The sequence below is a fragment of the Sturnus vulgaris genome, chromosome 3 (assembly GCF_052056855.1).
Source record: "Sturnus vulgaris isolate bStuVul1 chromosome 3, bStuVul1.hap1, whole genome shotgun sequence".
Classification (NCBI taxonomy): Eukaryota; Metazoa; Chordata; class Aves; order Passeriformes; family Sturnidae; genus Sturnus; species Sturnus vulgaris.
Window position 1 is genome coordinate 81399437 of NC_142245.1, and position 25692 is coordinate 81425128.

At 36.3% G+C, this 25692-nt stretch overlaps 1 protein-coding gene across 2 annotated transcripts in view; it reads left to right on the forward strand.

Annotated features, from left to right (window-relative positions):
* Positions 1-25692, forward strand: part of ME1 (malic enzyme 1) — a 150680-nt gene that overhangs the window by 19667 nt on the left and 105321 nt on the right. For both annotated transcript variants that reach the window (XM_014877783.2, XM_088162101.1), the window contains exon 2: positions 19158-19291. In XM_014877783.2, the coding sequence (XP_014733269.1) occupies positions 19158-19291 (134 nt within the window). The remainder of the gene's footprint in view (positions 1-19157; positions 19292-25692) is intronic.

Genomic DNA, 25692 nt, shown 5'->3' on the forward strand with positions numbered 1-25692 from the left:
ATCTAGGGTTGAATAGGTGAGTAAGGCTGGTCTACCAGCCTTGCTCACCCATTGCAGACCTGCTGCCAGGATCCTAATCTGTCTGCAGCTCCTCATGCTGGCAAGAGCATATAGCATTTAAATTCCCAAACTCTGCTGTTTTCCAACAAAATTTGTAGGTCCTCCATTAAAACATTTTCCTGCATATTCATTCAAGGCACAAACTCCATGAAACAAATTAATAAAGGGATCTTAGAGCTTGTTTTATCAAAACGTGGAATTGAAGAATAGAATAAAAAACTAACTTTTTAGGTAAACCATGTTCTGATCGCTTGTAAGACCATCTGTAGGCCAGCTTTCCCATGAATTCTCATAATGTGGGAAGTGTGGGAAAGAACATAGAACAATATTTATATTCATTAGTATTGGTGATGTATCCTCTGACTTTTATTTTGGTTCACTTATGTGTGTATATTTAGGAAAAAACTTCCAGAGGTAGAAAGTCCTATTTTTAAATCATCACCTGGAAAATTGTTTTTGCATAGTTCTGTAAATATTTCTGATGGTTAGACACTAATCCTTGACAAAATGTAAAATATTCATTTGTAGGATATAGAGCAGGTCTGGATAGTGGTTTTGAAAATCAAGGCAGAATACAAAAGGTGTACTTCAGGATTTCTGGACATAATAAACCAGCCTGAAAGGTTTCCAGAATGTTGTTTTTGTTGTCAGAGTAGTTAGGTGTTTTCTTATATTTCTAGAAGAGAAAGCTGATGAAGTGCATGCAAGAATCACCTCATTCAAGGGGCTGGAGCACTTCAGGTTGTATAAGTATGTTCTACTGGGAAAGTGTCCTGACTGATGTTCCATTTCCCCTTCTCTGCTTCAAAAAATGACATGTGACATTGCTGTTACTCTCCCTTAGCAAAGGCAGTAACAACACTCTTAATTTCAGTCGTGGTACTGCATTAACCAGGATTACATATTAGTTTCCATTTCATTTGGTTGCAAATGCATGACCAGATTGAAGCAGTTTTTTATGTGTGTGTGTATTTAAAGGGTGATTTGCACAGGCTGTTGAGCAGAAACAAGATGCAGACCAAAATTATTTAATCAGACTTACTTTTTTTTTATGGCAATGATGTGAAGAGCTCTTAAAAATTCTCTTGGGGAGGGATGGGCAGTGATTTTGTGGAGGGCTGAACAGAGGCTCTGCTGATACAGCTGTGTTGGTGGAGCTCTCTTATGGAGATGGGATATGTGCCTTACAGGAGGAAGTGTTTTGCCAGCTGTCTTAGACAACAGGAACTGATCTTCCAAAAGCATTCTTCTGTTGGCACATCCAGTGGGGCTGTTGCTCATGTAACTGCTTGGCTGGAGTTTGTGATTTCCTCCACGAGATCCAGCCTGGCACAACCGTCTGTGTTGGTTATGTGGGCTGGTCCTGTGTTGGATAAGAGCTCTGCCAGGTCTTGATATGTGCACAGTCTGAGCTGAAGCAACATCCCTGAGAGAGGGATCTCTCTCTGCCTCCCCCCCTCCCTTGCTGACACTTCTTACCATCTGTAGTGTTTAAAAAAAAATAGTACTCTGAATTACTTTTCTGTATGGAGATGAAAATTATCCCTTCTGGAATTTTACCTTAAAATATATTAATCCATTAACAGATACTGTAGGGAAATATTGTTGAACTGTGATAATTGGAGCTGTTTAAGAATACAATATTGGTAAGTTTGATAATCCTCTCAGGATCAGTGTACTTGAATGTTTCTGCAGTGTCCACTGGCCTTTTTGTTTGTTTGTTCCATTTTTTACTTACAACTCTTCAAGGCTCAGAATTGACATAAAAAATCCCTCCAGCAATGTCATTTTTTTACAAAGTCAGACTTTAGATTTTTTTCTAATTTGTCAAATAATGTGAGTAAATGCATAAGTACTAAGGGAAAAAATTGTCTGTCTCTAATTACCTAACAACTGCTGAAACAAAAAAAAATCATGTTTGTGCTATAAATACTTCCATGATCTAACTTAGAAGCAACATTAATTATAATTAAGACAATACAAAGAACACAAGATGTCTATCTTTCAGCCATTAGTAATTTACATTAATTTACATTAAACTATGGATAACATGATGTTGTTAATTGGAGAAAATGAGGTTAGATGAATCTTCCCACTTTTCGTAATCCCAAGTAAAAGTTTCTCATGGGAGATCAGTAGATGATACTACAAAAATTTACCTCATATTTGAAAAGTTTGATTCAAATAAATACAGTAAAGCTGCTAGTAATTATCAGATATTTATTATGCTTTCTTTTGCAGAGTATTCACCCATTGAACAGAGAAACAAATTAACTGCTATGTTCTGTCCAGAAAAAGATGAAGTTAGAAAAGTCTTCTTGGAACCTCTTACTCATTTTCTAAGATGAGAATGTGAAAATAAATGCTTAAAATTATCTTTAAAAAAGTATTTCTGCAACTTTTTTTTTTCTTCATTTTTTAAAGAATCATTGCAAACTTATCCTTTCAATTTCTAAAACCCTGAATTTAGAAACAAAATACAAATCCAAACCCAAACAAACCCCACAATCCAGAAATCCTGTCAAGGACCACAGGGGAATAGAGGCTGAAGCTACGCCCAGGGAAGATAAGGAAAGAAAACATATCTCAACAATATGTGAAAAGCCTTCAAAGAGAAAGTTAAAATTCACGTGGGTATCACAGAAATGATACATGGCTCATTCTGAATTTTACTTGTATGAGAAGAGACTTCATAGCAATGTTGAGAGCTGTGCAGTTCAGACCACTACTTTTATGCTCTACTTAAGGTTTCTGTTCCACTGGGAACTAGAACAAAATTGTTATTTCAGATAATGAAATACTCTGGCTAAAGTATAATGGGCTGAACAATTTAGCATCTGTATGAATAAGCTGCGTTATGAGAGAGACTGCACTATGCCAGCCTGAGGACTGTACATGCAAGGCAGGCTGCTTTTTGGAGTGACCTAGAAACGATGGAAAAATGGGCTGACAGGAATGTTGTGAATTTAGATAAAGGCAGATGAGCAGCCTGGCAATTAGGATGGAATAACCCTGTGCAAGAGAACGGGCTGGTAAACTAGTGGAAAGAAGGCCACTGTAGGAAAAGACCTGGGTGACCTGGTGACACAGTGAAAGGGTCAGAGGCCAGAAAGACAAGTGTGAGTGTGGGAAATTTTAAATAATTCTGAGGAAAAATAGAAGGAAACATTGAGGACAGTCAAATGCATTGGGAGGCTGCTTAGAGAAGAGGAATCTCCATCCTTGGAGAGAGTCAGTACTCACCTGGAGATGACCCTGAGCATCCTGGCCCACGTGGACCTGCTCTGAGTAGGGCTGGACCAGTCGACCTCCTCAAGGCCCTTCCAAGCTGCATGATTCTCTTTTATTTTTGGCTGTCATGAACTCTGTGCATAAAACAATGCTTTGGACTTCATGGATAACTACATTATAAACATTTGTTCTCTTAAAGTTATGTCTAGCTGTTAACTTTAAAAAGACTTTGTTCAAATTGATTCATAGTAGTGACATGTGACTTCTAGGGAGCAATGAAGGCTAATTTAAATGGGTAAGGATGGTTTAGGTGGTTAAGTATACAGTGGTTTTATGAGTTGAGACTGTAAAGTATCCAGTTAAAGACAGCATTTTTCTTTTCACTTTGATACAGCCAAAGTGCCAAATATGTGCATGTTAGCTGCTACTAAAGGAAATTAACCCAAGAAATCCCATTATTTATCTGTTCTTCTGTTTTTCCTTTTTCAGCCCAATAGTCAATAGTATTAATAGTCAAACCCAATAGTATTGTCATCTGTGGTAATATTTAGGGATGTGTGAGTTCATTAAAACCACAAAGTTATAACTAAAACAGTTTTTTTAAATGCCCTTGTCAAAGGGGGAAACAAGTTTGGGATTTTTTCAGTTGATATATATCTGCCCCCAAGAACAAGCCTAAATAGGGCATCTGAATTGCAGCCCCTTAAAACTGTCTGATGTTGGCATGACTTATTTCTATCTAATTTTGAAGAAAGTTCAGCATGTATTTTAGTGGTTTCCTTTCTTTAGAAGGAAAAAAGAAAAAAATTTAAAAATCAAACAATAAAAAGCAGTCTAGACCTGCTCCCTCTCCAGTGATAATTATCTATCAAATATTGCTAACCTGAGCACATATTCTCAATTTCTGGTCAGCTGTTTCAGAGCTCAACGTGTGGTTGGATTTGTGGAGTGATGGTAGAGGAAGAAAAAGACTTATATAATGATATGTTTTCTTTTACTTGGATTTTATTCAAGCTGCCTGCAATATTATTTATGGATGTTATCTTTCCTTTATTAAATAATCCACCCCTAAAGTCAGACCATATATCTAAAATCAGTATAAATGCTTGGGAAGCTTATGGAAAGCAAAGAGCAGAAAGAAATAAGTGTTGTTTCTTAAACAGAATAAGCAATGGTGATTTTTTGTTATACTGTTTTGCATTTGTCTAAAGTGAGAGAAAACATACATAATGATCTAGATAAGTTTTGTGTTAATAGGTTAGAAGGTATGCTGAAATCTCTGGAATTTTATTGTGGACTTCTGCCAATGCCATGTATTTTGACTCAAGGTTTCATCTGAAACAACTAAACAAGCAAAAATGTTTTATTTCTGAAAGTTTCTGAATTTCCTGTAACGTAAAATTCCTCTTAGAAGGAGGTGAGTTGACTGATTTTTGGTTTTGAACCAAAATTTGGTTCATTTCCAATTTGCAAATTTCTTTAACAGTGTAACTGATAGCAAAGAATGAGAAGGCATTCAAACTTGACACAGTTGTTAGTACAAGATCTACTGATCTGCAGAGCTACATGAGCCCAGCCAAGAGGTTCTCCTGACCTACTTTTAGGTAACAAACTTGGCTATCACTGACGCTTGAGAAATGGCAAACATTAGATACCATAGTGTCAAAGGTAACAACCCAAGCCTTTGGGACGTAATTACTTTTACTTTAAAATTGTGTTTTCCTTCTGTTGTTTGTGCCAGGAGATGTTTCTTTGGCAAATTGTGTGTCTATGGAGGAAGTTACCTAGTTTGTGAAGAATATGTCTGTATGTGTAAGAGGATGAATGAGGACTCTGTACACATCAATTCAGAATTTTTAAATTATCTTTGTTGGTGTCGCTTATGTACCTTTCACAACCTGTGTCCCTACTTTAGAATGTAAAAGGTTAGAAATCTCTAAATGCCTCTCGGTTCATTCTCCCACATGTGGAAGAAATTAAGAGTATGTAGTAGAGAGGTTTTTAATGTTTTCTGTAGTACTACTAATAATAGACTAGTGTAAGCCCTTAAACAAAAGCAGTCATTTTACAGAAGACTAGTAAATAGTTCTGGTTCAACACAGTAATTTGAAGATTCCAGCTTTAAAAACTTGCCAAACAGGGAGATGCTTTCCCCATTGATGATGTGTTTTTGGTACCTGCTTTGTTTGAGGGGCCCTTTTATTCCCCTCTAAATCGTGCAATTTGTAATTCCCGCTGAAAGCCAGCTGGTGTTCTGGATTCATCCTTGTGAGCTTCCAGTGGGATAATGCTGCCCACCCCTGCCTGGGGAAAGAAACGTTGCCTTTTGCAGTGTGATTTGAGCTTTCCATCCCGGCATAATTAGGAGCAGACAGCAAAGTAAGGTTCTTTGTGTGCGCAGTGTGTGTGAAGCAGATTGCAGCAGTCCAAAGCTCTTCTGGCACAATTACTTGCAGCACCTGTTTTTTCCTTCTTGTATTCATTTGAGCTTCATTTCTTCAGCCTTCTCATTTGCATTTGTGTGTGTTCTCTGGTCTTAGTGTTCCTTACACAGGTTGGATTTGCTCTATTTTGTCCATGATTCCTACCTTTGAGCTCTTTCAGTTATTCGTTGAAAATAAATCCTGTTACTGTTTCACTTGTTTTACTGGCTCTTCATTCCCCATCTGCTTGGGCATTCTGCTTAACTTTTCCATTCCCATTGCTTTCAGCCACATCAGTTTGGCCTGCTTTTGTCTGCTTACTGTTGTGCTCTTTCAGCAGCTCCTTATTGTGCCTTTCCTGTTCTTACTTTTCTTCTAGAAAAGTCAGCTACTTCTCTTGGCCACTGTGAGAGGCAGATAAATGTAACTAAATCGGATTGGTGTCCCCAGTAAGGCTAATGACTTTGCTTGCTCCCTGTGAGCAGTGGTTTTTCTATACTATAAGGAAGCCAGTTTTTCTCATGAATCTTGTAAACGAATCCTAAAGTTCAGTCTATGTAAATTACATTTCCTACTAGAAAAATAAGCTGTCTTTGGAAAATCTTGCATGTTATAGCTTAGACATATGGTCTTATTTTGTGTGCCAGTACTGGTGAAAAGAAATCTGTTTCTTTCAAGGATTGCTTTGCTATGCTGAGAGACTTAAAAGTGATGCTTCTGTACAACAGCAGAAACTACTTTTGAGACCAACACTTTTAGGGAAGGAGAGTCTAACCAGTCCCTCCTGAAACCAGTCATTCTGGTTTGGAAGATTGCCACTCCCACTTCACACAGCAAGTAATGTTACCTTTGACAAAACAGTCAAGACTAGTGGTGAAATAAAAGATTTTGTATTGTTAAGAAGTTTGCCATTAAGCTCTCAGTACATAGTCATCGGGAGTGATTGTGACTATCTAAAGACTCCTATGCCTTCATGTGAAATGGTCTGAATAGCATCTGGCAGTGTCACTGCAGTATAAGTAACCAAGGTACAACAACCACGATGAATTTGGTCTACTTTTCCATTTAAAGTTCCTACCATAAGCTGTATAAAACCCCCCAAAGGTACTTCGGTTGACTAAAGCTAAAGAGCAGACTTTTGTGCTCTTTGAAACACTGTTGGTTCAATTTGTTTTGTCATTTGAGTTCAGAAAATAAGTATGTGTTTTGTTATGAGTTTTTCAGCCATTTTATTGTGATCCTTTCATCTTTTAGAGAAAAAGCATGACACCTAGAAATGGAAAAGTTTGTGTTAGTGTCAAAATCTGTGTGTGCTGGGTTTTCTTGTTACTGTTTCTTATCTCCCTATTTTTTGCCCTTGAAGACAGTGCAGATCCTTGACATTCTCACCTGGGAATTCCTGTAATAGTGTGCAACAAATGCATTTGAAGAGTATCCACTTACTGTGAGCCTGGAAATAAGATATACTGTCAAATATATGTAGAAATAGTATGTATATGTACAAAACCCAAGTGATGGCTATGGTTACATTGCCTCCATTAGATGAACTAATATTTCTGTGCTATGGCTTTCATCAGATGGTCTTTTAACCACCAGGTACGTGGTGGAACTAAAAGCCATTTAATTAAACCAGCAAAGAAATGTCTGTACTTTCCATGTGAAACGACCAGCACTCTCTCCTTCATTTGTGTAACAATGCACAGAAAGTTAATGTGCTCCATAGGAAACTTCCTCTTGGGTGATCAGGTCTGGAAGTGATGCTTGCTCAAGATCTGTGGATCTACTGGGACATGGATTTCAGTGAGGACTTTGTTGGAGAGGATTTCTTCTTCCTCACTGCATAATTTTTTTTAATTTTTTTTTTGTGAAATGTCTTAGCTATTAGTCTGAAAATACTGTGTTTTGCTAGTTTGTGTCAAAACTTCTTCCTCCTCTGTGTTCCTGATTGCTCCATATTGTCTTGTGTAGATGCTATGTTTATAGGTCTGCTAACTCGGTGTCCAGAGCAAGCTTGTATCAAGGACACTGGTTAAAGCTGACTCCATATTAATTAGGTTTAAACAAGATATTCTCATTTTCTTCAAGTGATGGGTCTGGCATCATGGTTTCCTTTAGGAAAGGGAGCAGTTATTCTGTTATGTAGTTAGAAATAGCTTAAAATGGGTCTGCATAATTACATTCTAGGAAATGTGAAAAGTTAGAATAGAGGAGGAATATTTCCTTCAAATTCAAATAAACTTGTGTTTAATGTTTATTGTCAGGTTACATTATTCAATATCAACAGAGAAAATTGCTTTTTAAGATGATGGGTTTGTTCTTGGTTTGTTATTTGGGTTTTCTTGTGGATTTTTTTCTCTTTAGTTTTACTTTTCATATTGTTTTAGACTTGAATTTCTGTGTAGCATGGCTGGATAAAAGGCCAACTAATCCTTGGTTTGCTTTGAAAACAGTAGCAACTTGAAATGAATCAGGTCTCCTGGGAGGGATTCTTGTAATTTCTTACCTTCGCAAATTTTCTTTCAGGTAGAGCTCTTGTGTGCCTGATAGGAAATTCATATGGTTCTATACTGGCTGTTTTCCTTGATGACCACTCAGATTTTATTTCCATAATGCTCACTTTCCTTCAGTCTACTGTTTGCTTTGATGAGTCAAGCTCTTTTGGAGAGCAGTCAAATAAAAAGAAAAGTGATATACCTCATTTTATCACAGCTTTTATAGTGATTTTTTTCAGTCTAGTCTTTTCTATGCAAGCAGATACTATTGATATGCAGGTTGTATCTTGGCAAAAGCAGAGCTGTATGAATGCAGCTGGTAGAGCAGTTTTAAATGGAATTGCTCTGCCATTAGTAGATATCTTCAATCAACTAACTTTTTGCATACTCTGGAATGCTTTGCATGACCTTGCTGTCTCTGTATAACTGGTTAAGCAGTAGTTTTAGAAAACAAGCAGTTTTACAAAATCAGAGCTCACACTAAAGTTTTAGACTGGTTGTGTCTTGTTTTCCCTGTTGAGTTTTAAAGAGTTTGCCTTCCTAGTCAATCTGGTCCTTCATTGTATTTTCCTCCTGCCTTAATCTAAAGGCATAGAACCAAACAAAATTGTAGTGAAATTCAGGTAAGATTATAATTTTCAGGAAGGTGTGTGATGTATGACAATGTGCACTCTTCTATCCCAGGGCTGCTATTTCAGATGATATAATAGTCTCAACCTGTAGTTCTAGTAATGACTGTGGCTGCTGATGACTAGTCTGAGTGTTTAAGAATTCAAAATGGAAAAAATAATAGTGAGCATACTCAAAGTGTTAAGTTGGCAGATTTTTCTTTGTCACTTTGTTCATGATAGCATGAATTTTCAGTGACTTCTCAGCAAGAAGGAAAATACTTTTATTTACAAAAGAATGTTGCAATTAGAATGGTAATGGTTACAGCAAAAATGGAATGACTGTCTAGCTGCTGGATAGCAATTAAGGCTGTGCTTATAGATCAGGTACTTTTAGAGTGTAAATTTTGCATGTGGCTTTACACTTTGTTTTAGAGTACTGCCCAGTACTGAGAAAAAATGCCAAGACTGGGTGTAACAAGCTCCCAAAATAAAGGTTTTGGGTAGGCTTTTTTGATGTATACATATACTACTACCCTTTAGACTGAGATGATTAAAGGAAATTAAGTTTTCATCTGTCAAATGGGAAATGCTCGATAGGTATGCAATATATGCAGTAAGTATGACAGAAAGGTTTACAGATCATATTAGCAGGCTATGGTAATAGGAATACTAAAACTATAGGATTACCTATGACAATGGAAAGTATTCTTCTCATTTGTTTTGTCTGAAATGGTTCATTATAATCCTAAAAAAAGAGAAAAGGGCACCCCCTAGGGTCCCATTCAGACTTTCCTCAGTCTGTAGAGGGTGCCCAGAGGACTAATTTTGGGGAGACTCGTCACTTTAGGCACAGTGAAACAGCACACTACTCATGAGTAACATGATAATCTTTGCCTGGTGTCACTCAACACGACAGTGCCATCGGCTCTCAGGTCACAGCTTTGTAGTTCACCAGGCTGGCCTGTGCCCCTGTCACCACTTGGGACAGTAGGGAGAATGTGTACCATTGCAGTAGTAGAAGCAAGGACCACAGCATTGAGATTGTTCTCTTCTCTACACAACTCTGTGTTATGGTGTTTAAAATATTTTTTTTTGTTAATTGTTTATCATGCCAGTGAAATGAAATTACTTGCTTAGTCCTATCAAAAGCCCAGAATACAGTAGTCAGTAATCTATTTAGTCTCTGAAAGACAACAATAAAATCTGTTAAGCATATCAGGCTTATCAATCCCCTCAGGATTTCAGGGCTTACTAACCTGTATTTGGTTAAGTACTTATTTCAGACAGATGGAATTTTTGGCAGTTACTGAAATTCCTCTCCTACTTACATGGAAATCATGCTTGATTCTCAAATAACACCTGATTTTGCAAATGTAAATATTGTATATTGGAGACTGCATGCCTGGAGACTGTGCTTTATTTGTATAATTATTACAGTTAGAGAGCTATTACTTGGCATTTTGTTTGGAATAATTCTGGTTAACAATATATATTATGTCTGCTGATATTATTTTCATTGACATTCCCTTCATAAATAGGGATTCCATGTCACTTATTCCACTGATAGCATTGCAGGCATCCTCTGATTAGAGTTAGATATCAGAGATATACGGTACTGACTCATAGCATCTACTATACAGATAAATTATTATTTTAAGTAGAATTTCAGATATGGTCTAGTAAAACTTATTTTTTTGTATTTTTACATCTTTATTTTTAAAAAACAACCATCATTTAAATTATAATTTAATAAGCTGTTATTATATAAATTTAATATCTAAATCACACTGATACATCTTCAGAAGACAAACAGTATTGACAAAATTATTTTTGTTACCATGATTCATTCAGAGGTCTAGAGCTCTGAAGTGGCCTACAACCAGTGTTTTTAATCTATAGCATAGGTAAGCTGTATTGAAAATTAAAATCTGTCTGAAGAACATGCTCAACGGGTTTGTAAATGATGTGGTAAACTGCTCTTGTCTCTAGTTCCCATAGCCAGAGCTTTCCCAAGTAGCAATGTTGAGGGCCAGTACATCCCAAAGGAGTTATAAAAGAATAAATATGTCTCAGAAATATCCAGGGACAAAAAAAAACCCAAAACCCCTCCGCATGAGTATTTGTTCAGCTTCTCTGGCTCGATAGCATAAACTGTGTTTTAGGCTGCTGTTTGGCCTTGCCTGGTAGGGACAGCCAAGGGAGCCAAGACAGGTCTGTCTCCACTGGTGGGATACCTCTGCTAGGGAATTGTGTCAGGGGACACACAGACCACAGCTGAGATTGTTAGTAAGCTGCTCTTACAAACAGTCAGGGTGTTGCTGTCAATGAAAGATAACTATGTCCATTGATCCAGCCCCCAGTTTCCTCATGCCTGTGTTTGTTGTAGCTCCCAGGTGGGAGCAGCAGTAGGGAAACAGCCAGATTTTGAGAGGGCCAGCTCTGATTTCAAAGTGTACAGATGCAACTCTAGCAAATTTTCTGGTTGCATTGAAATTAAATATCCCTGTAACAATATGAATAATTCAGAGGAATGTGATTTTTCAATGGGACATGAGGAGTCAAAAGGATGGTAGAGGCTTGGTGTAGCAGCCACATATAGGCAGTTAGTGCCCCCTGAGATACAGAGGAGTGTTGTGCCTGGCTGTTGTCTGCTGCTGTGACAGTCTGCTATGCAGTGGATTTATAGTTGATACTGTTGCCATAATGAGCAATGTTGATTGTTCCAATACCTTCCAGCTTCCCAGTTGTCAGTAAGTGCTTATGTGTGCAAATCTGAATTTGGTCTCTAGTCAATATAGTAACTGGAGCAATTTGGATTAGTGACTGTAAGTGAGCTTTAACTTTATCCTATAATTATCATGGATGGATGGGTGCCTATATTGCATATGAATAACTAAATTTAGAATCTTAACTAGACCCAAGCCATCATCCTACATTAAAGTACCACATGCAATATATTTTTATATATTATTATCTTGGTGACTTCTTTTACTGTTTATTTGTTACTGTCTGCTGTTTGTGTAGTGTAATCTTCTCAAAATTAGGGTGATGGGAGATTATGCAATGCAAAAAGGTTTTACTCTGTATGTGTACAATAAAATACATATATAGAAATAGTTTCTTAGAATTGGTTTTACTTGATGACATTCAGATAATTGTTTACCTTAGCTTAAAGGATTGTAAAAATAAGAACACTGTGATGTGTCATTTCTAATGTGCTGGTCTGAATCATGCTTGTGTGCAATCACTGTATCAGCTCACAGCACGGCTTCCAAGCTGCCCACACATTCCCATGACGAATTTGCCAAGAGAAGTCTGATCTCCTTCAGGCCATCTACATTTGTTTTGAGTCATAAGTCCATGGGTGTGTGTATTAGCTACTGTATTTATCTGGGCTTTATTTGTTGGAAGCTGGTTTTGACTTTTGTTTCAGTTTCCCCTGTTGACTTGACTTTTTATGTTTGCATTTGAAAATCCTATGGACTTAGAATTGAGCTATGAGTAGGCTTCAGTTCACTTGGTGTTCCTGGGAAAAAAAAAAATTGTGTGTTCAACACACTGCAGTGGATCTACCACAACTTTAGAAAACAGCTTCACAATAGAGTTTTTCAACTTAAAGCGCTTGTTAAAAAACTGTGTTTAAAGAACAGTGCATACAACCTGTGCCTTTTGGCATTTTATAGCTGAAACTAGGAAAATTTCTTCTTTTCTTGTATGTTCAGAGCTCTTCCTATCAGTTTTTGTATATATATATATATATATATATATTTTTGTATTTACCTTCAGCATGCCTTACTGTCTCACAAGTCCTGGTGGATGCCTGTGGGCTTATCAAAAGGAACTCAAGTGCTGTATCTAAGTTGGGTTCTGCTGTTTATACTTCACCAGTCCTCCTTCTCTAGCTTTCTCCTTTCTTGTCTTAACCAGGGTAGATGCCTGTCTGTGTCTGACTTTTCAAACTCCAGTGAAGACAGTTAGCAGGATTCATCGCTAATTCATGTTTCTCAGCTGTAGGCCAAGTCCTATAGAAGATCTATGTGTTAAGTACTGTAGAAAGACAAGAAAGTCACAGTTTCTCTGCCAGAGAACCTAATGGACTCGTTAGTATACTGATTTTTAAACCTTAATCTCAGATGCACAATCCAGAGCTAACCAATATGCCTCATAAAATGTCTGATAATCTGAGCATAGTTTTGGGGAAAAATAACTTTTTTGGAAGATGGCAGGTGTGTCATACAATTACTTTTCTACTTGCAGTCTAATAATGCTTTAAATAATGTGTGCATTATAAATGGTTATCAATGTTCTTTGCTTCTGAAAGCAAAACTGTCATCTGTATGTATTGCCAGAGGATCACAACAGAAAATTTGTATTTTCATATTAAATTTTAATTTCTTAACTCTATACTATTCATCTTTGAACTGTGGTAACTTTCTGCTGTTGAGCATATTTTTTCTTCTTATCAATTTGTATTTGTCGTCTTTCTCCCTAGCCTTCATAAACACTATTTGAAAGGATTTCTTTTTTTCTCAAAAATTTTAATAATCCAGATTTTGTTTTTTAAAATTGAAACTAGATTCAGCTATTCAAACCCTTCTTTTGTGTGTAGACTTTGCAGCAAATATTCTTAAGAAGAAATATGAGCCTCTAAGTTAATGCAAATTAACATTTTGCAGAAATATTTTTTTTCTTCAGGCCTAAAAGAAACCACCTTAACAGAAAACTGTGTGTGAATTTGTACCATTAAAAAAAATTAATCCCTTTCCTTACCTACTGGGGTATGTGCTGTGACTAGTGTGGCCTAAAACAATGGTTGCAGAAGAGATGTTCTCCCAAATAGCTGCATTATCTGCCTCTGCTTGTAATATTTTTTGGCAGTCATGACAAGTAGGGGTAGAGAAAACAGAAGAAACATCTTTAGTCATATGTACTGCTCAACACCAATTTCTTGCCATAAACCACATTTGTTTTCAGCAGAATGAGTTCATTATGCAGTGTTGTGCTCAGATTAGTTATTCTAAGTATTTCCTGGAGTATTCTGCCTTGAAATGAGTATTGGAAGTATTTATCTGGTTTCTCTGAAGTCATGCTTGGAGAATAAAAATGAAAAAAATGGAGAGGAAATGCTTTTAAAACTTTTTTTTGCCTGTTCGTATAGTGACTTTTTAAAAAAACACAAATTATATAAAATAGCTCAAAGGGATTTGCAGATCATTAAACTCTTAAATGTAGCTTAAAAGGCTTGAAAACCCATATGTTCTCTGTTTTTATAGATATTTTCTAAAAAATTATTTGAACATGTAAAATTTTGCAGAGCTGTGTTTTTCTTTGTTTGTTTGAATATTCGGAATCCTAAAGGAGTTTATGACATCAGGTGCCTGAAACTGTTTTCATGTAGCTCATACCTAGCAAGACTATGCATGCATTTTTTTTGCTTTCTCAGTCAAAGAAGTTTTCCTTAAAAGAAATTATTTTGACTTGGATTCCTCCCTAACAGTACTAGCGTAGTATGAAACCCAAAATTGCTGATGGCTAAAGCTTGACCAGCAAAAGAATTGCCTGCAAACAGTCGTGCATAGCAAAGATCATGGTTTCCTAAGGGCTGCATCTAGTTCTGCAGTTGAATTTCTCCCGGAGACAGTCTTGTACATGAAGTGGTGTGAGCAGCATGGGGTGCTGTGTGACTGGCAACTAGTAGTGATGCCACTGATTTTTCATTTGGGATGTGTTGGGGAAAAAACTCTTCCCTAGTAATTGGAGAATGTTTGCCATCTTTCAGCTGAAAGCATTCATCTTGTCTGTATGTCTTTTTTTGTTCATTTGTTTTTAAGAAGAATGGAATTGTGGGGTTCTGTAGTCCATTTGTTCAAAAAATTGGTTCAGATCTTGAGCAGATAAGTATTGGAGGCAGCTGTGGGGTTTTCTCAGAGCTTTGTCTGGCAGAGTGCTCCCTGGCCTCTGCTCAGGGATGCCAACTGCTGCAGTGAGAGCCTGCAAGGAGTGGCAAGGTGCCAGCTCTCCTCTTTCTGGCTGTGGCAGCAGATGTTGAGCATATCTGGGTCCCTCAAATTTGTGTGCTTTTTACACAATATCGTTGAAATTTGTTCACTGCGCTTTTGTGATTTAGATATACAGAATGAGTTTTTTAACAGAGCTTTTTACTTTTTGATGGACTCTAAGATAGTGATGAACCTACTTTGTCGGACTCCAAAATACTCGACAGACTGTAATTTTCCTCTAGCAGGATGTTAGACCAACAGTTCAGAGATTTATTTCTCATAGAATAGATGTTACTTCTAGATATACATCCTTGCTATACGTTTTCACCTTCCTCCTCATTGCTTCCTTCCCCCTTCACAGATATAGGAAGCTCAAATATACATGTAGTACTTGAGCTTGCGTACTGCTGTTAGTGGTTGTCTCCTGAACCCCTGAAGTCTTACAAGCCTTGATTTTTTTCCTTCCAGAGACTGATGAAAGAGTCACTGAGATAACCTTGGATGTGGACATGGTTTCCTCTTCTAAGCCAGCCTCCTTCTACATACTGTTAGACTAATACTTTTGTGTCACACCTGCAGTGAGGCCAACAGGAGGAAATGAACTATTCTAAATGAGTTGGAGTTTTTAGAAATGAAAGTTTTGGTCTACTAGAACAAAAAAAAGATGGCTAGGTCTTGGGAGAAATCTCTTTTTCTAGAGAGTTTTATATAAACCTACCAATTATATGAGCTTCAGGTATTCTATCTGAGGAAAAACTGTCAGGGCAATCTAGCTTGTATTAAGAGAAAAATCTTGTCTCTGTTCACTGTGAACAGAGGTTGAGATGGCTCTTGAAGTATTTTGAATGAGCTCTTGTCTTTTCGAGCACTGCTTGAATATTGGGTTCAATGGCAGTGGAAAAAGCTGTCTGAAACAAGATGATGCTGTGCTCTTTTGTGGTTTTTTAGTACTGCAACTGAAGGAAGAGGGTATTGATGTATATGTAACTGCACTACAACAATATTGTAGATGAGGGGCTTTGGGGGCTTAGAGATTATGAGCAGAAGACAGATAGTTAAGAGTGGAGTTGATAAACCCATAGACATTAAATAATGAAAGAATACTGAATGATGTGCAGTAATAGAAATCACTGCTACAATTACAAAACTTCACATTACAAATGGAGAGACAAATTCAGAATTAAATGTATTTTCAATGAGTTAAATTTCTTGAAAACTCGTAGAGCTTTCTGTGTACAGCTGAGAATCTGAAAGGGTATTTATGCCTAAAGAGCAATAAAATAAATAAACCAAAGTTTTGACCAAAAGATCTGTGAGAAAGGAAGCTAGTGAGGTGGCTGAAGAACGACTTGGTTTTGCCAAAAGCAAACCAGAGCATATAATGAAACATATGAAACAACTCTTGAAGAATTGCAAACTCTTAACTGGGAGGGTTGATAATAACTATACTTTTCATCTCTATGATGTATATCATGCATAAAGGAGTGAATAAATCAAAACTAATTAGGCAGAGGTTAATATTTGTGGTTGTGGTCTCTTGCCCTTATGCTGCTTTTAGACTGTCATACTGTTGTTCTTATTTAAAAATCTATTCGTAATAGAAGCTACAGAATAAAAATTTCCACATCGTTTATAATAGTTTGGATGCTAGATGATGGAAGTCTGTCCCATCCAGGTGTGCACAAAATAGGCCTCTCTGGAAGGGAAAGGAGTGTGTAGATCAAGCTGGACCTAGAGCCCTCTCTGCTGGATGGCTGGGAAACAACACTTCAAACACGAAAAATAAGAATTTTTATGTAGAAAAGAAAATCTGAGGTAGTGCAAGAAATCTAGACATAAACGATAAATCCTACAGAGTTGAAGTCTTCCCTATGATAAGCAGATGGAATAAGATACACTTATGTCACAAACACACTTATAAAATCGCCTTCTCTTATTAAATGATCAGGTGATATATTTTAATGATAATTATTCTAAGCAAATATGAGATGTGAGGGGAGAAGAAAAGATTTAACGTTTCACCTTAGAAATTTGAGAAATTCGTAATATCTGTGCCAAAGAGGAATATTCAAGTAAAGGATTTTCTAACCATATAAATCCTAGGGAGTGTAGGTGGGTGCTGTGTTTTTGTAGTAATGAACCAAAGAAATTAACACCTACTATAAAGCTGCTGTAATACATGGAAAATACACCATTCCAAGATTAAGTACTTTTTAAAAAAGGCATTTGGCAATATGTAACACGTGTTTGTTTTAAAATAAAATATATTTTCCAGTAAGAGGGGAAACCCTATTATAGTAATTAAAGCCCATATTTTATTCCTAAAGTAAAGCCAAACACCAACATTCAGAATTTTTTTTCATTCCATTTGACTAATGGAAACAGGGGAAAGGAGAATTGCAGAGAATAACTGGATTGTCACCTTACTACCTTACTGCCAGATCCATTGAAACTATGCAGATCCCTGAAGTCCAGTCACTTGGAACTGATTCTGAAGTGTGCATGAGCACACGTGGGTTTTTAAGCCCCAAAAAGTCTAGTGGAGATCAGAGGGATCAACATTGAATAAACCTGTGAGAAGTGTTGACTCTCCCTTTTTTCACTGTTTTTCCAGGTAAGAAAGACATTAATGACATATCTGGTCACAGAAGGTTCATTAGGGGAAAAAAATGCAGCCTTTGGAAACCTCTGAAATCTCACATGCATGGCGAAGTACAAAACAGTTACTGATCTTTATTAAACTTGATTTCCCTTCACTTCCTGTCTAGGGAAGGAGAAGCACATTTTGGAAATGTTTGATGTTCGGTAAAGTGTTCTTTGTAAGATATTTCTTTTTTTTGAGTCATCATTTCACTTAAGGTAACAACTTGATTAATGACATTATAGAGCAGATAGTGTGATGGGATTGCTTTAGGGCTTTTTTTCAAGTCACGGTGACATAACCACTTCAAAATTTAGATTAGAAATGGTGTAAGAAATGTAGACTAGTAAGATAATGTATTTTTGCTCTGTAAGAATAAGCCCTATCAGTTGACTATTTCTGAGAAAAAACCCAGCAAAAACAGAAACAAAAAAGAACCTGTGTAGATAACCAAATTAACTGTCATGAATTTATCACATTGTATCACTCACCAAGTGTTTTGTGAAAGGCAGTGAGGACATTGTGTAAAGGACTGAATTTTCTCTCTTGAAAAGACAATAGTAGTAAAAATGTAGACTGAAGGAAGGCTTTTGTTTTCCCTGTCTTTTCCTGTCATTTGTTGACCCAGCTAATTCTAATGGTCTAAATGCAGACGTTTTAAAAGTCTGCTTATAGAAGTGGTAGTGAACGTACCTCAGTAGTACTTATTTTCCACAGGAGAATTAATATAGAAACACTATGTTGCTGTTTTTTCCTCTTTAATGGATCTCAAGGTGTTTTTTCAACTATTTTTTTTTATAAGAAACAGTATTTTGTATGTAGTTGTATCATAGATGTTGAATATTAGGCAGCTGTCTAATAGCTTCTTTCTATGTGTATACACACACACATCTTCTTGGTAGGGTATGCTACCTAAACTCTATTACATGAGCTTTGGAATCTGTTTAAGCTACATGACATGCATATTGCAAAGATACAGACAGCTGTAGTGTTAACCTAAGAGAGGCCTCAAAGACACGTGCTGATCAGCCAGTGTTGGCTCTGGAGCAGAAGCAGTGCAGGTGGAATGGTGCATTTGCTATGCAGCCAGGGGCTATAGTGTGAATCAAATGCAGACATTTCCTAGCTCGTATATAGAAGAAACTCCTCTGACTGTTCTTATCCCCTAAAGCTGTCAAAGGTCTGGTCTTGTCTGTCAGTCCTGCCTGGCTGTAGTTACCGCAGCTCAGTAAAACTTCAGCAGCCAGAGCACTCGATGCTGGTGTGGTAAATGCACAGATATGTTTCTGCTGGAAAGGCACCATCTTTCTGACAGGAGCTTGGGTATTTCTGAAGATGTTTTACACAGACAGACCTCATTAAAAGCAGAAAATGAGTGGAGTGAATATATGACTGCTTTCTTCTTTAGTTGTAACTTAGCAGTTTTGCAGGTGATACTCTTGAGGTGTCAGGAGACATTAACTTTTTCTGTCCTGGGGTGGAGTTATTGTATCTGTACAGATATCTGGCCTGTCTTCTTATGGCTCAATAAAACCTTTTCCCAAAATAATTGCACAGTTCTAAGTTCTGTTTAATTTTACATAGATTTTATGATGTTGACTTTACCTGGGCTATGATTTGCAGCAAAAGTTTTCTCAAATAAATTATCTATTGTGTATATATCTATACATAGTTTTTATTTTTATTTTTGTTTTTTTCAGGGCATGGCTTTTACCTTGGAGGAGAGGCAACAATTAAATATTCATGGATTATTGCCACCTTGCTTTCTTGGTCAAGATGCTCAGGTTTATACAATTCTTAAGAATTTTGAAAGGCTGACATGTGACCTAGACAGGTAAAGTATGGCTATGAAACTTTATCCTACTTACCAATTCATGAGTCACTTTTTTTTAATGGTAGTACAGATGAAATTTTGGGGTATTTTTTCAGGCTATGGTTGCTGATTATTGGGAATCATTAAAGTAAATACTTATTTTTGCTGGAAGCTTTCTTAAAAAATCAACTCCTACTTTAAAATTGTAATCTTCCAGAGCTGTTCACATGAATTTTCTTTGATAAACAAATGATACAAAGGTCACCGGAAGCAAGTGAACTCATGTGAAACTGAAAGTCAGTAATGACTCTACATGCATATAGGTACATATGCATTAAAGCATAGTAAATTTGTAAAATGTTATAAAACTAATATGTAACATAGTATTTCTGTGCTTTGGTATTTTTAAGCGAAAAATCTGAGAAGGGCTTTGAATATTTATGAATGCTAAAATTTTTTCCTAAAAGAATTGTATTTTACAGACTCTAGAATAAAACAGTGTTTCTTCTTTTTTTTTCCTCCTGTGCCTTGCTCTCCTCTGTCACAGGATGTCTTTCTGTCAGTGAGTAATATATGTCCTCTAGGTATCTATCTGTTGGTGGCAAGACTTTTTTATAATTTAAAGTTGCCACAACCTTTGTTTCTCGTGGAGTTGGAATAGGATGAGGACAGCCTTCCTTGCAAGTGGAGAGCTTGCAATTGTGGTATCTTTTGTAGGGTAACTATTCTCCAGTGCTCTCAGGAAGGCCATTATCTGTTGTCACACAGTAGTAGTTTCCCAGGCCAGAATGTTTTTTTAGTGTTTTTAAACTCGGAAAAAATTTTACTCCTACTTCAGGTCATAGCAGAAAAACACTCCTGCTTCTCAAAACATCACAGATAGAATGTCACAGGTCTAGCTATTCAATGGTCAAAAGGAGATTAACAGTATTTGCAAATCCTAATTCTTTATTTGTTTAGCAAAAAAATTGTAGATATTCAAATGGCTTTTTGCCAAAATGAAAAATTTCTTTAGGAAAGTAAGAAAGAATTAATCTATCAGTTTTAAATGACAGAATATTAAAACTTTGAATGACATGCCTTTTGAACTGCAATAAAACAGTGAATACTGAAGTTTTGATTGCAGTGGGAATAATGAAATAAAAATAACTGTCTCTAAGTATTGTGGAAATACTTTGCAGCTATCTTTATTATGTCAAAAAAAAGTAAAGAGAAATCTGTCTGACTTGGGGGTGGGGAAGGAAATTTTTTTTAAAGTATAACTAATCCATGTATGATAGACACAAATAATACAGAAGTATAAAAAATATAATATAGTTACGAGTAAATGTAAACAAAAGGTTTTCCAGAAGTAATTTGCATCAGAGAATATTTTTCCAAAACTACGGCTGTTACCCTTAAGATCTGTAAAAATTAAATAAAAACTTGGTGTCATTCTTTCCCACCAATGAGTCTTCTTTGGCATTTTCTCTTTTCCAAATTTATAGTTGAGTAAGGAAGAAATTTGTTTCCTGCTCCTGTGACCAGACATCTGTTAAACAGAAGTGCTAACATTGAATTATTCCATCCATGTGTCTTGAGCATTAGAGTGTAGCTTGCCATTTTATACTATAAAGCCAGTTTTTGTTATAATGCCTGCTTTAGTATAAAGGTTATATTGTCCTATGCAGCTTTGCAGTACAAATTTATTCTTGATAATTTGGTTTTAGTGATGCAGTGTAACTGAGAAAACTAGCAAATCTTCTATTCACAGAAGTAGCTGGAAACTATTACAAGCTAGGCTTTTTTTTCCTCACTAATGTGTCCACTACTCAGAATACTTCAAATAAGATTTTAGTAATTAACGTGAAAAAGAAGTTAATAGCTGTGTTTATTTCTCAGTTTTATTCTGTGACATGTGTCTGTGCTGTTTTCTCAGCTGTAATTTTTGGTCCATGTATTTGAATCTTCTCCTTCCCCTTAGAGTGTGAATAAAACTGGTGGCCCCATTTGTAATGCTGGAGAAGGTGTGGTGGGATCTCCATCCATAGGAGATACTCAAAATCTGACTGAACATGGTCCTGGGCAAATTGCTCTAGCTGCCTCTGCTCTGAGCAGGGGATCAGATGAGGCAATCTCCAGAGGTCCTTTCCAACCTGAGCTAGTGTATGCTTTCATAATATAAGTCCATAGCACTTAAGAAATAAGTTTGCAGGGATAATCTCGGATCAATGCAAATTGTGTAAATTAAGTTGGGTTTTCCCTTAAGAATATTGTATTATATAAATCCACAAGTATCCCCCAAACAGAATTTTTTCTTTAAGAAATCATATTTATATTCTGTCTTAACACCTAGCAGATATAAACTGATTATTCATGCCATGCTGTGTTTTGATTAAAAAAAATTTCCTCCTATATTATTGGGGCTTTTTATAGCTCTGATGTTTTCTCTATTTTGTGTTATATGCATAGGTCTACAGTTAAGACCACTGATAGAAAGACATGGTAACATTTGCATGAAGAAGGTACTTCATTTTAAAGACTGTAAACATTGCCATCTTGGGCTCCTTTGCACGTAAAGTTCTGTGAATTGAATGTGCAAAAATTTGCACGTGCAAAATGTGAATTGCACGTGTGTTTATAAGTCAAGTGTCTGACAATTTCATTGGAGTATGTCCATAAAGAGCCTGCTTGGAGAACATGTGCATTACATGTGGTGAGCTTAGTCCTCAAGACAATATGTGGACTCTGGTCTCCTATATTTATATTTGTATCAAAGAATTTTAAAGAGCAGTAAATGTGATCCTGCCACAATTACTCCTTGAATCTCTTCACTGATGAAGAATGTCAGAAGGTTTGGGTGTTTTAACTGGAACTTGAAATCTCAAGTGCTCCCTGCACAGGCAGGTGCTCAAGGATAGTCTTGCATAAGAGCATGAAGTTATTGTCTTCTACTGAGTGTAAATGTCCTAATTCCAGGAAAACCCCCATGTTTCGTCCAGTATGCATCTGGCATACTCTTTGGTCCCATAGAAACAGTGATTGAAAAGAGATGAAGAGAGGCTGTTTTTTTCCTTCTAGAGCTTGGCAGTAGGTGTACACTTGTGTGTTTTATGTCCAAATACAAAAGATTAAGCACAGGCATTTAGATATTGCAGAAGTAGAAGCTGTTAGACGCCTTAGACAGAAGGGTATCATCTGATGAAACATAAATGCTGTGCATGACAGCATCTTACATTGGCAGGATTGGCCTGGTATTGCTTGGAAAGAGGGTGTGTGTAAATTCATAAAGCTAAGTTGATAGCTAGTACCATGGCATGACACGGTTTGGCACTGCTGAAACGCCTTTGTGAACTTGTAGCGTGGAATTGTTGTACTCTGAAACACCAAGAGTTCGTACACAAAATGAATGTGGAACAACAGCAAATCAGTTGCCTGGTATGTTTGGCAAAAGGGACACCAATAAGAGGAAAAATTTCTATTCCTCTAACTTAATTTGGAAAAGCTGTGATGGATTCTGCAAGTAATTTAATTTTTTTTCTCCCCTGTGTGTTCCTAATTGTCTTTTTTCTTGCTCTGTATTGATACTGAAATTGTTGCTTCTGGCACGGTGACATCTTCTGCCTGAGCTTTTCTTTCTTCAAAGAGTCACACTGTAAAATGTTGTATTGGATATGCTAACTTAGGAGAGGGGCCATAAATTGCTTTTCCAGAGAAGGCCATCTTATTTTGTTTTTGTCTTGAAGTTCCCTGTCGTTGATGAATTTTTATATAGATACTGATGATGCAGAGTAATAGAGCTAAGTGTCTTACACACATGAAAAATAGTCTTTCCTCCTCCCTTCTCTATTTACTCTCATATTTTTCAAGATAAGAGCAAAAAAATGTGGAGTTTGTTCTGTTTTCACCTTTTCCTTTTGCTGTAAACTGTATGCCAGTGATAGTTGGGCCAATTATCCTAAGAAATCATCAGTAACTTTCCAGTAGTTATATCAGTTTTCATTTGTGTTTTGGATGATACATGGTTTATATCCTTTTGTTGTGACTGTGTTTCGTTCCGTTCATAATAGCAGGCTAGTATGAAGCATTCTTAGGTGAAGGAAAGGCAAGGGGGAAGAGTGACACACTGAAATTTGAATGCTTGGCAGCCTCCTCTGTCTGACTTGCCAGACCTTGGTTTTTGTCCTCTGAAACTCTTCCCTGAAATCTTCATTCAGGACTCCTTGTCTGAGGACAGATAATATTTTTCTCCCTTTTTATAGCACAAATGATTGTTTTCACTGTTTTATTGCTTGTTTTCATTATGTTTTCAATTAAATGTGGGCTTCAGTATAAGATTCCATTAAATACTGAATTTTAAGGATATTTTTTAAGCACAATGCTGCAAAGCACTTCATGCTTTTAGTTGTATAGACACTTGGATGTTGCTAAAACATGCATACTTGTTGTCTAATGCATTATAAACAACCCCACATTGAGTATGAAGCATTTTTGGTTTTCCCTTTAGAAAGAATTTTTGGGAAATCTGATACCCTTAACTAAACAAATTAAAATGCTGAGAAAGAAGATATATACCTGCCATTGAAAAAGTAACCTTCTGATAAAAATTACACTTCTCTAGAAATATTTTTAACTTTATAATCTTTTTTTTATACTGATGTGGATATGATCAAGTATGTAATATTTGAAAATATAAGTAGTATGCAGTTACTCCTTTTGCAAGTTCTTTAGTACATCATGAATATAAAAGTGGCATGATAAATATATATATATAAGAAAATAAAGCCCCAGCTTAATGCTATAGGACAGTAAAAACAAAGTGGAGAGTTTTAACAAACAGGTTTTTCATTTGAAGCCCCTGAGGAAGCCTTTTGCTAAGCTTTTAGTTTCTTTTGTAAAAGACTTCTTCACCCCGTGAAAATCTAGGCTTGATCTGAGTAATAAGAAAGGATGATGAAAAGGTATTTTTTACTCTTAAATAGCCACACCTCATTTTAAAGGAAAGTTATTAAAAAAAAAAGAAGAAGAAATATCAGCAACTGCTTTGGAATGGTGCTGTGGCTCACATGGTGCTTGCAGTGTCTAATATAGACTGGGGGCCACAAATATGCATGACATTCTCTGACATCACTTTAAATGTTCTCTGGAAACAAAAGGAATGTCTTCATGTGTATCCAAAACTACATTACAAGACCTTGTATTTCAAGATAAATGTTGGGATAGTCATCCTCAGGAGAAAGGTTTTTATAAAGAAAATGCTCTGAGAATTCAAGGACATTGAATATATCTCCTATATCATAATGAAATACTGGGAAAATGAAAGGCTATAGGGAAATGTAATAATATGAAAGAAAATTAGTATGTATGGATGTATATTTGTCGCTGAGAGCTACAAGAGCAGGATATAATTTAACCTTGGAGAACATTCAAAACTAATGTGTATGATGGAAGGTGGTTCTGATTGCCTCATTGTGATGGTATTTAGAGAACAACTGCAACTTTTTGGTTTCTAGATTTCTATCTGTTTAGGGTCTAAAATATCCTTCATGACACAAAGGGCAGGGATATTGTTTTGCCTCACTTCTGTCACCTCATTACAGTCACCAACTGCCAAACCGGCTCTGCTTGCCTTGCTTATACTGCTCATTAAAGGTTTACATAACAGATCCCAAAAGAAATGCTTCCCTGATATACAGGGATAGGCGAGCTAAGCTTGAATGGAATGCATTCAGCTTTACTAAGCTGTTCTCTGTCAGATGGTTACCTGACTATATGATATAGATTTTATTGGGGCATTTGATGCCTAAGTATGCAGAAGAAAAGTTTATATTAATAATATTTAAGTACACAAATATCTAGGTTTTTGGAATGAATATATTCTATATATATCCTCAACACTTGTGTAATAAAATGATGGGCATATTAAACTTTCTGAGTGTAAGTAATTAGTAATCCATTTCAAATTAAAAAAAAGACCTACATAAATTGTATACATAAGTTAAAGATTTTGTGTAAGCCTATAGCTTTAGAAGACTACTTAATTTTTACAGCAATACTTAACATTGCTAAAACTAGTGAATAGACAGGTAAGATTTAAGATCACTAAATTCTTAAATTGTAAGTGTTCACGAAGTGACAGTCATACCTATTTGAACTGGTATAACTTGAAGTCACTCATAGACTCCTGTCATTTCTCACACTCAGCACTGCAATTTGGCTTCCTGATTGGTATCTTGAAACAGTAATGTAATTATTCAATGTAAGTGTGATGGTAGTCAAAAGTAGATCAAGCTAAACATGAACTTTTTTTCACTCTCATTTATATGATTATTTTTTTCTCATTGGTTTTCTTTTAAAATATATATAGAACTTCCTCAAAATCGGTTTTAGTTACGAGGTATAACATTGCAGATTTCATGTCGAACATGGACTTAAGGGATGAA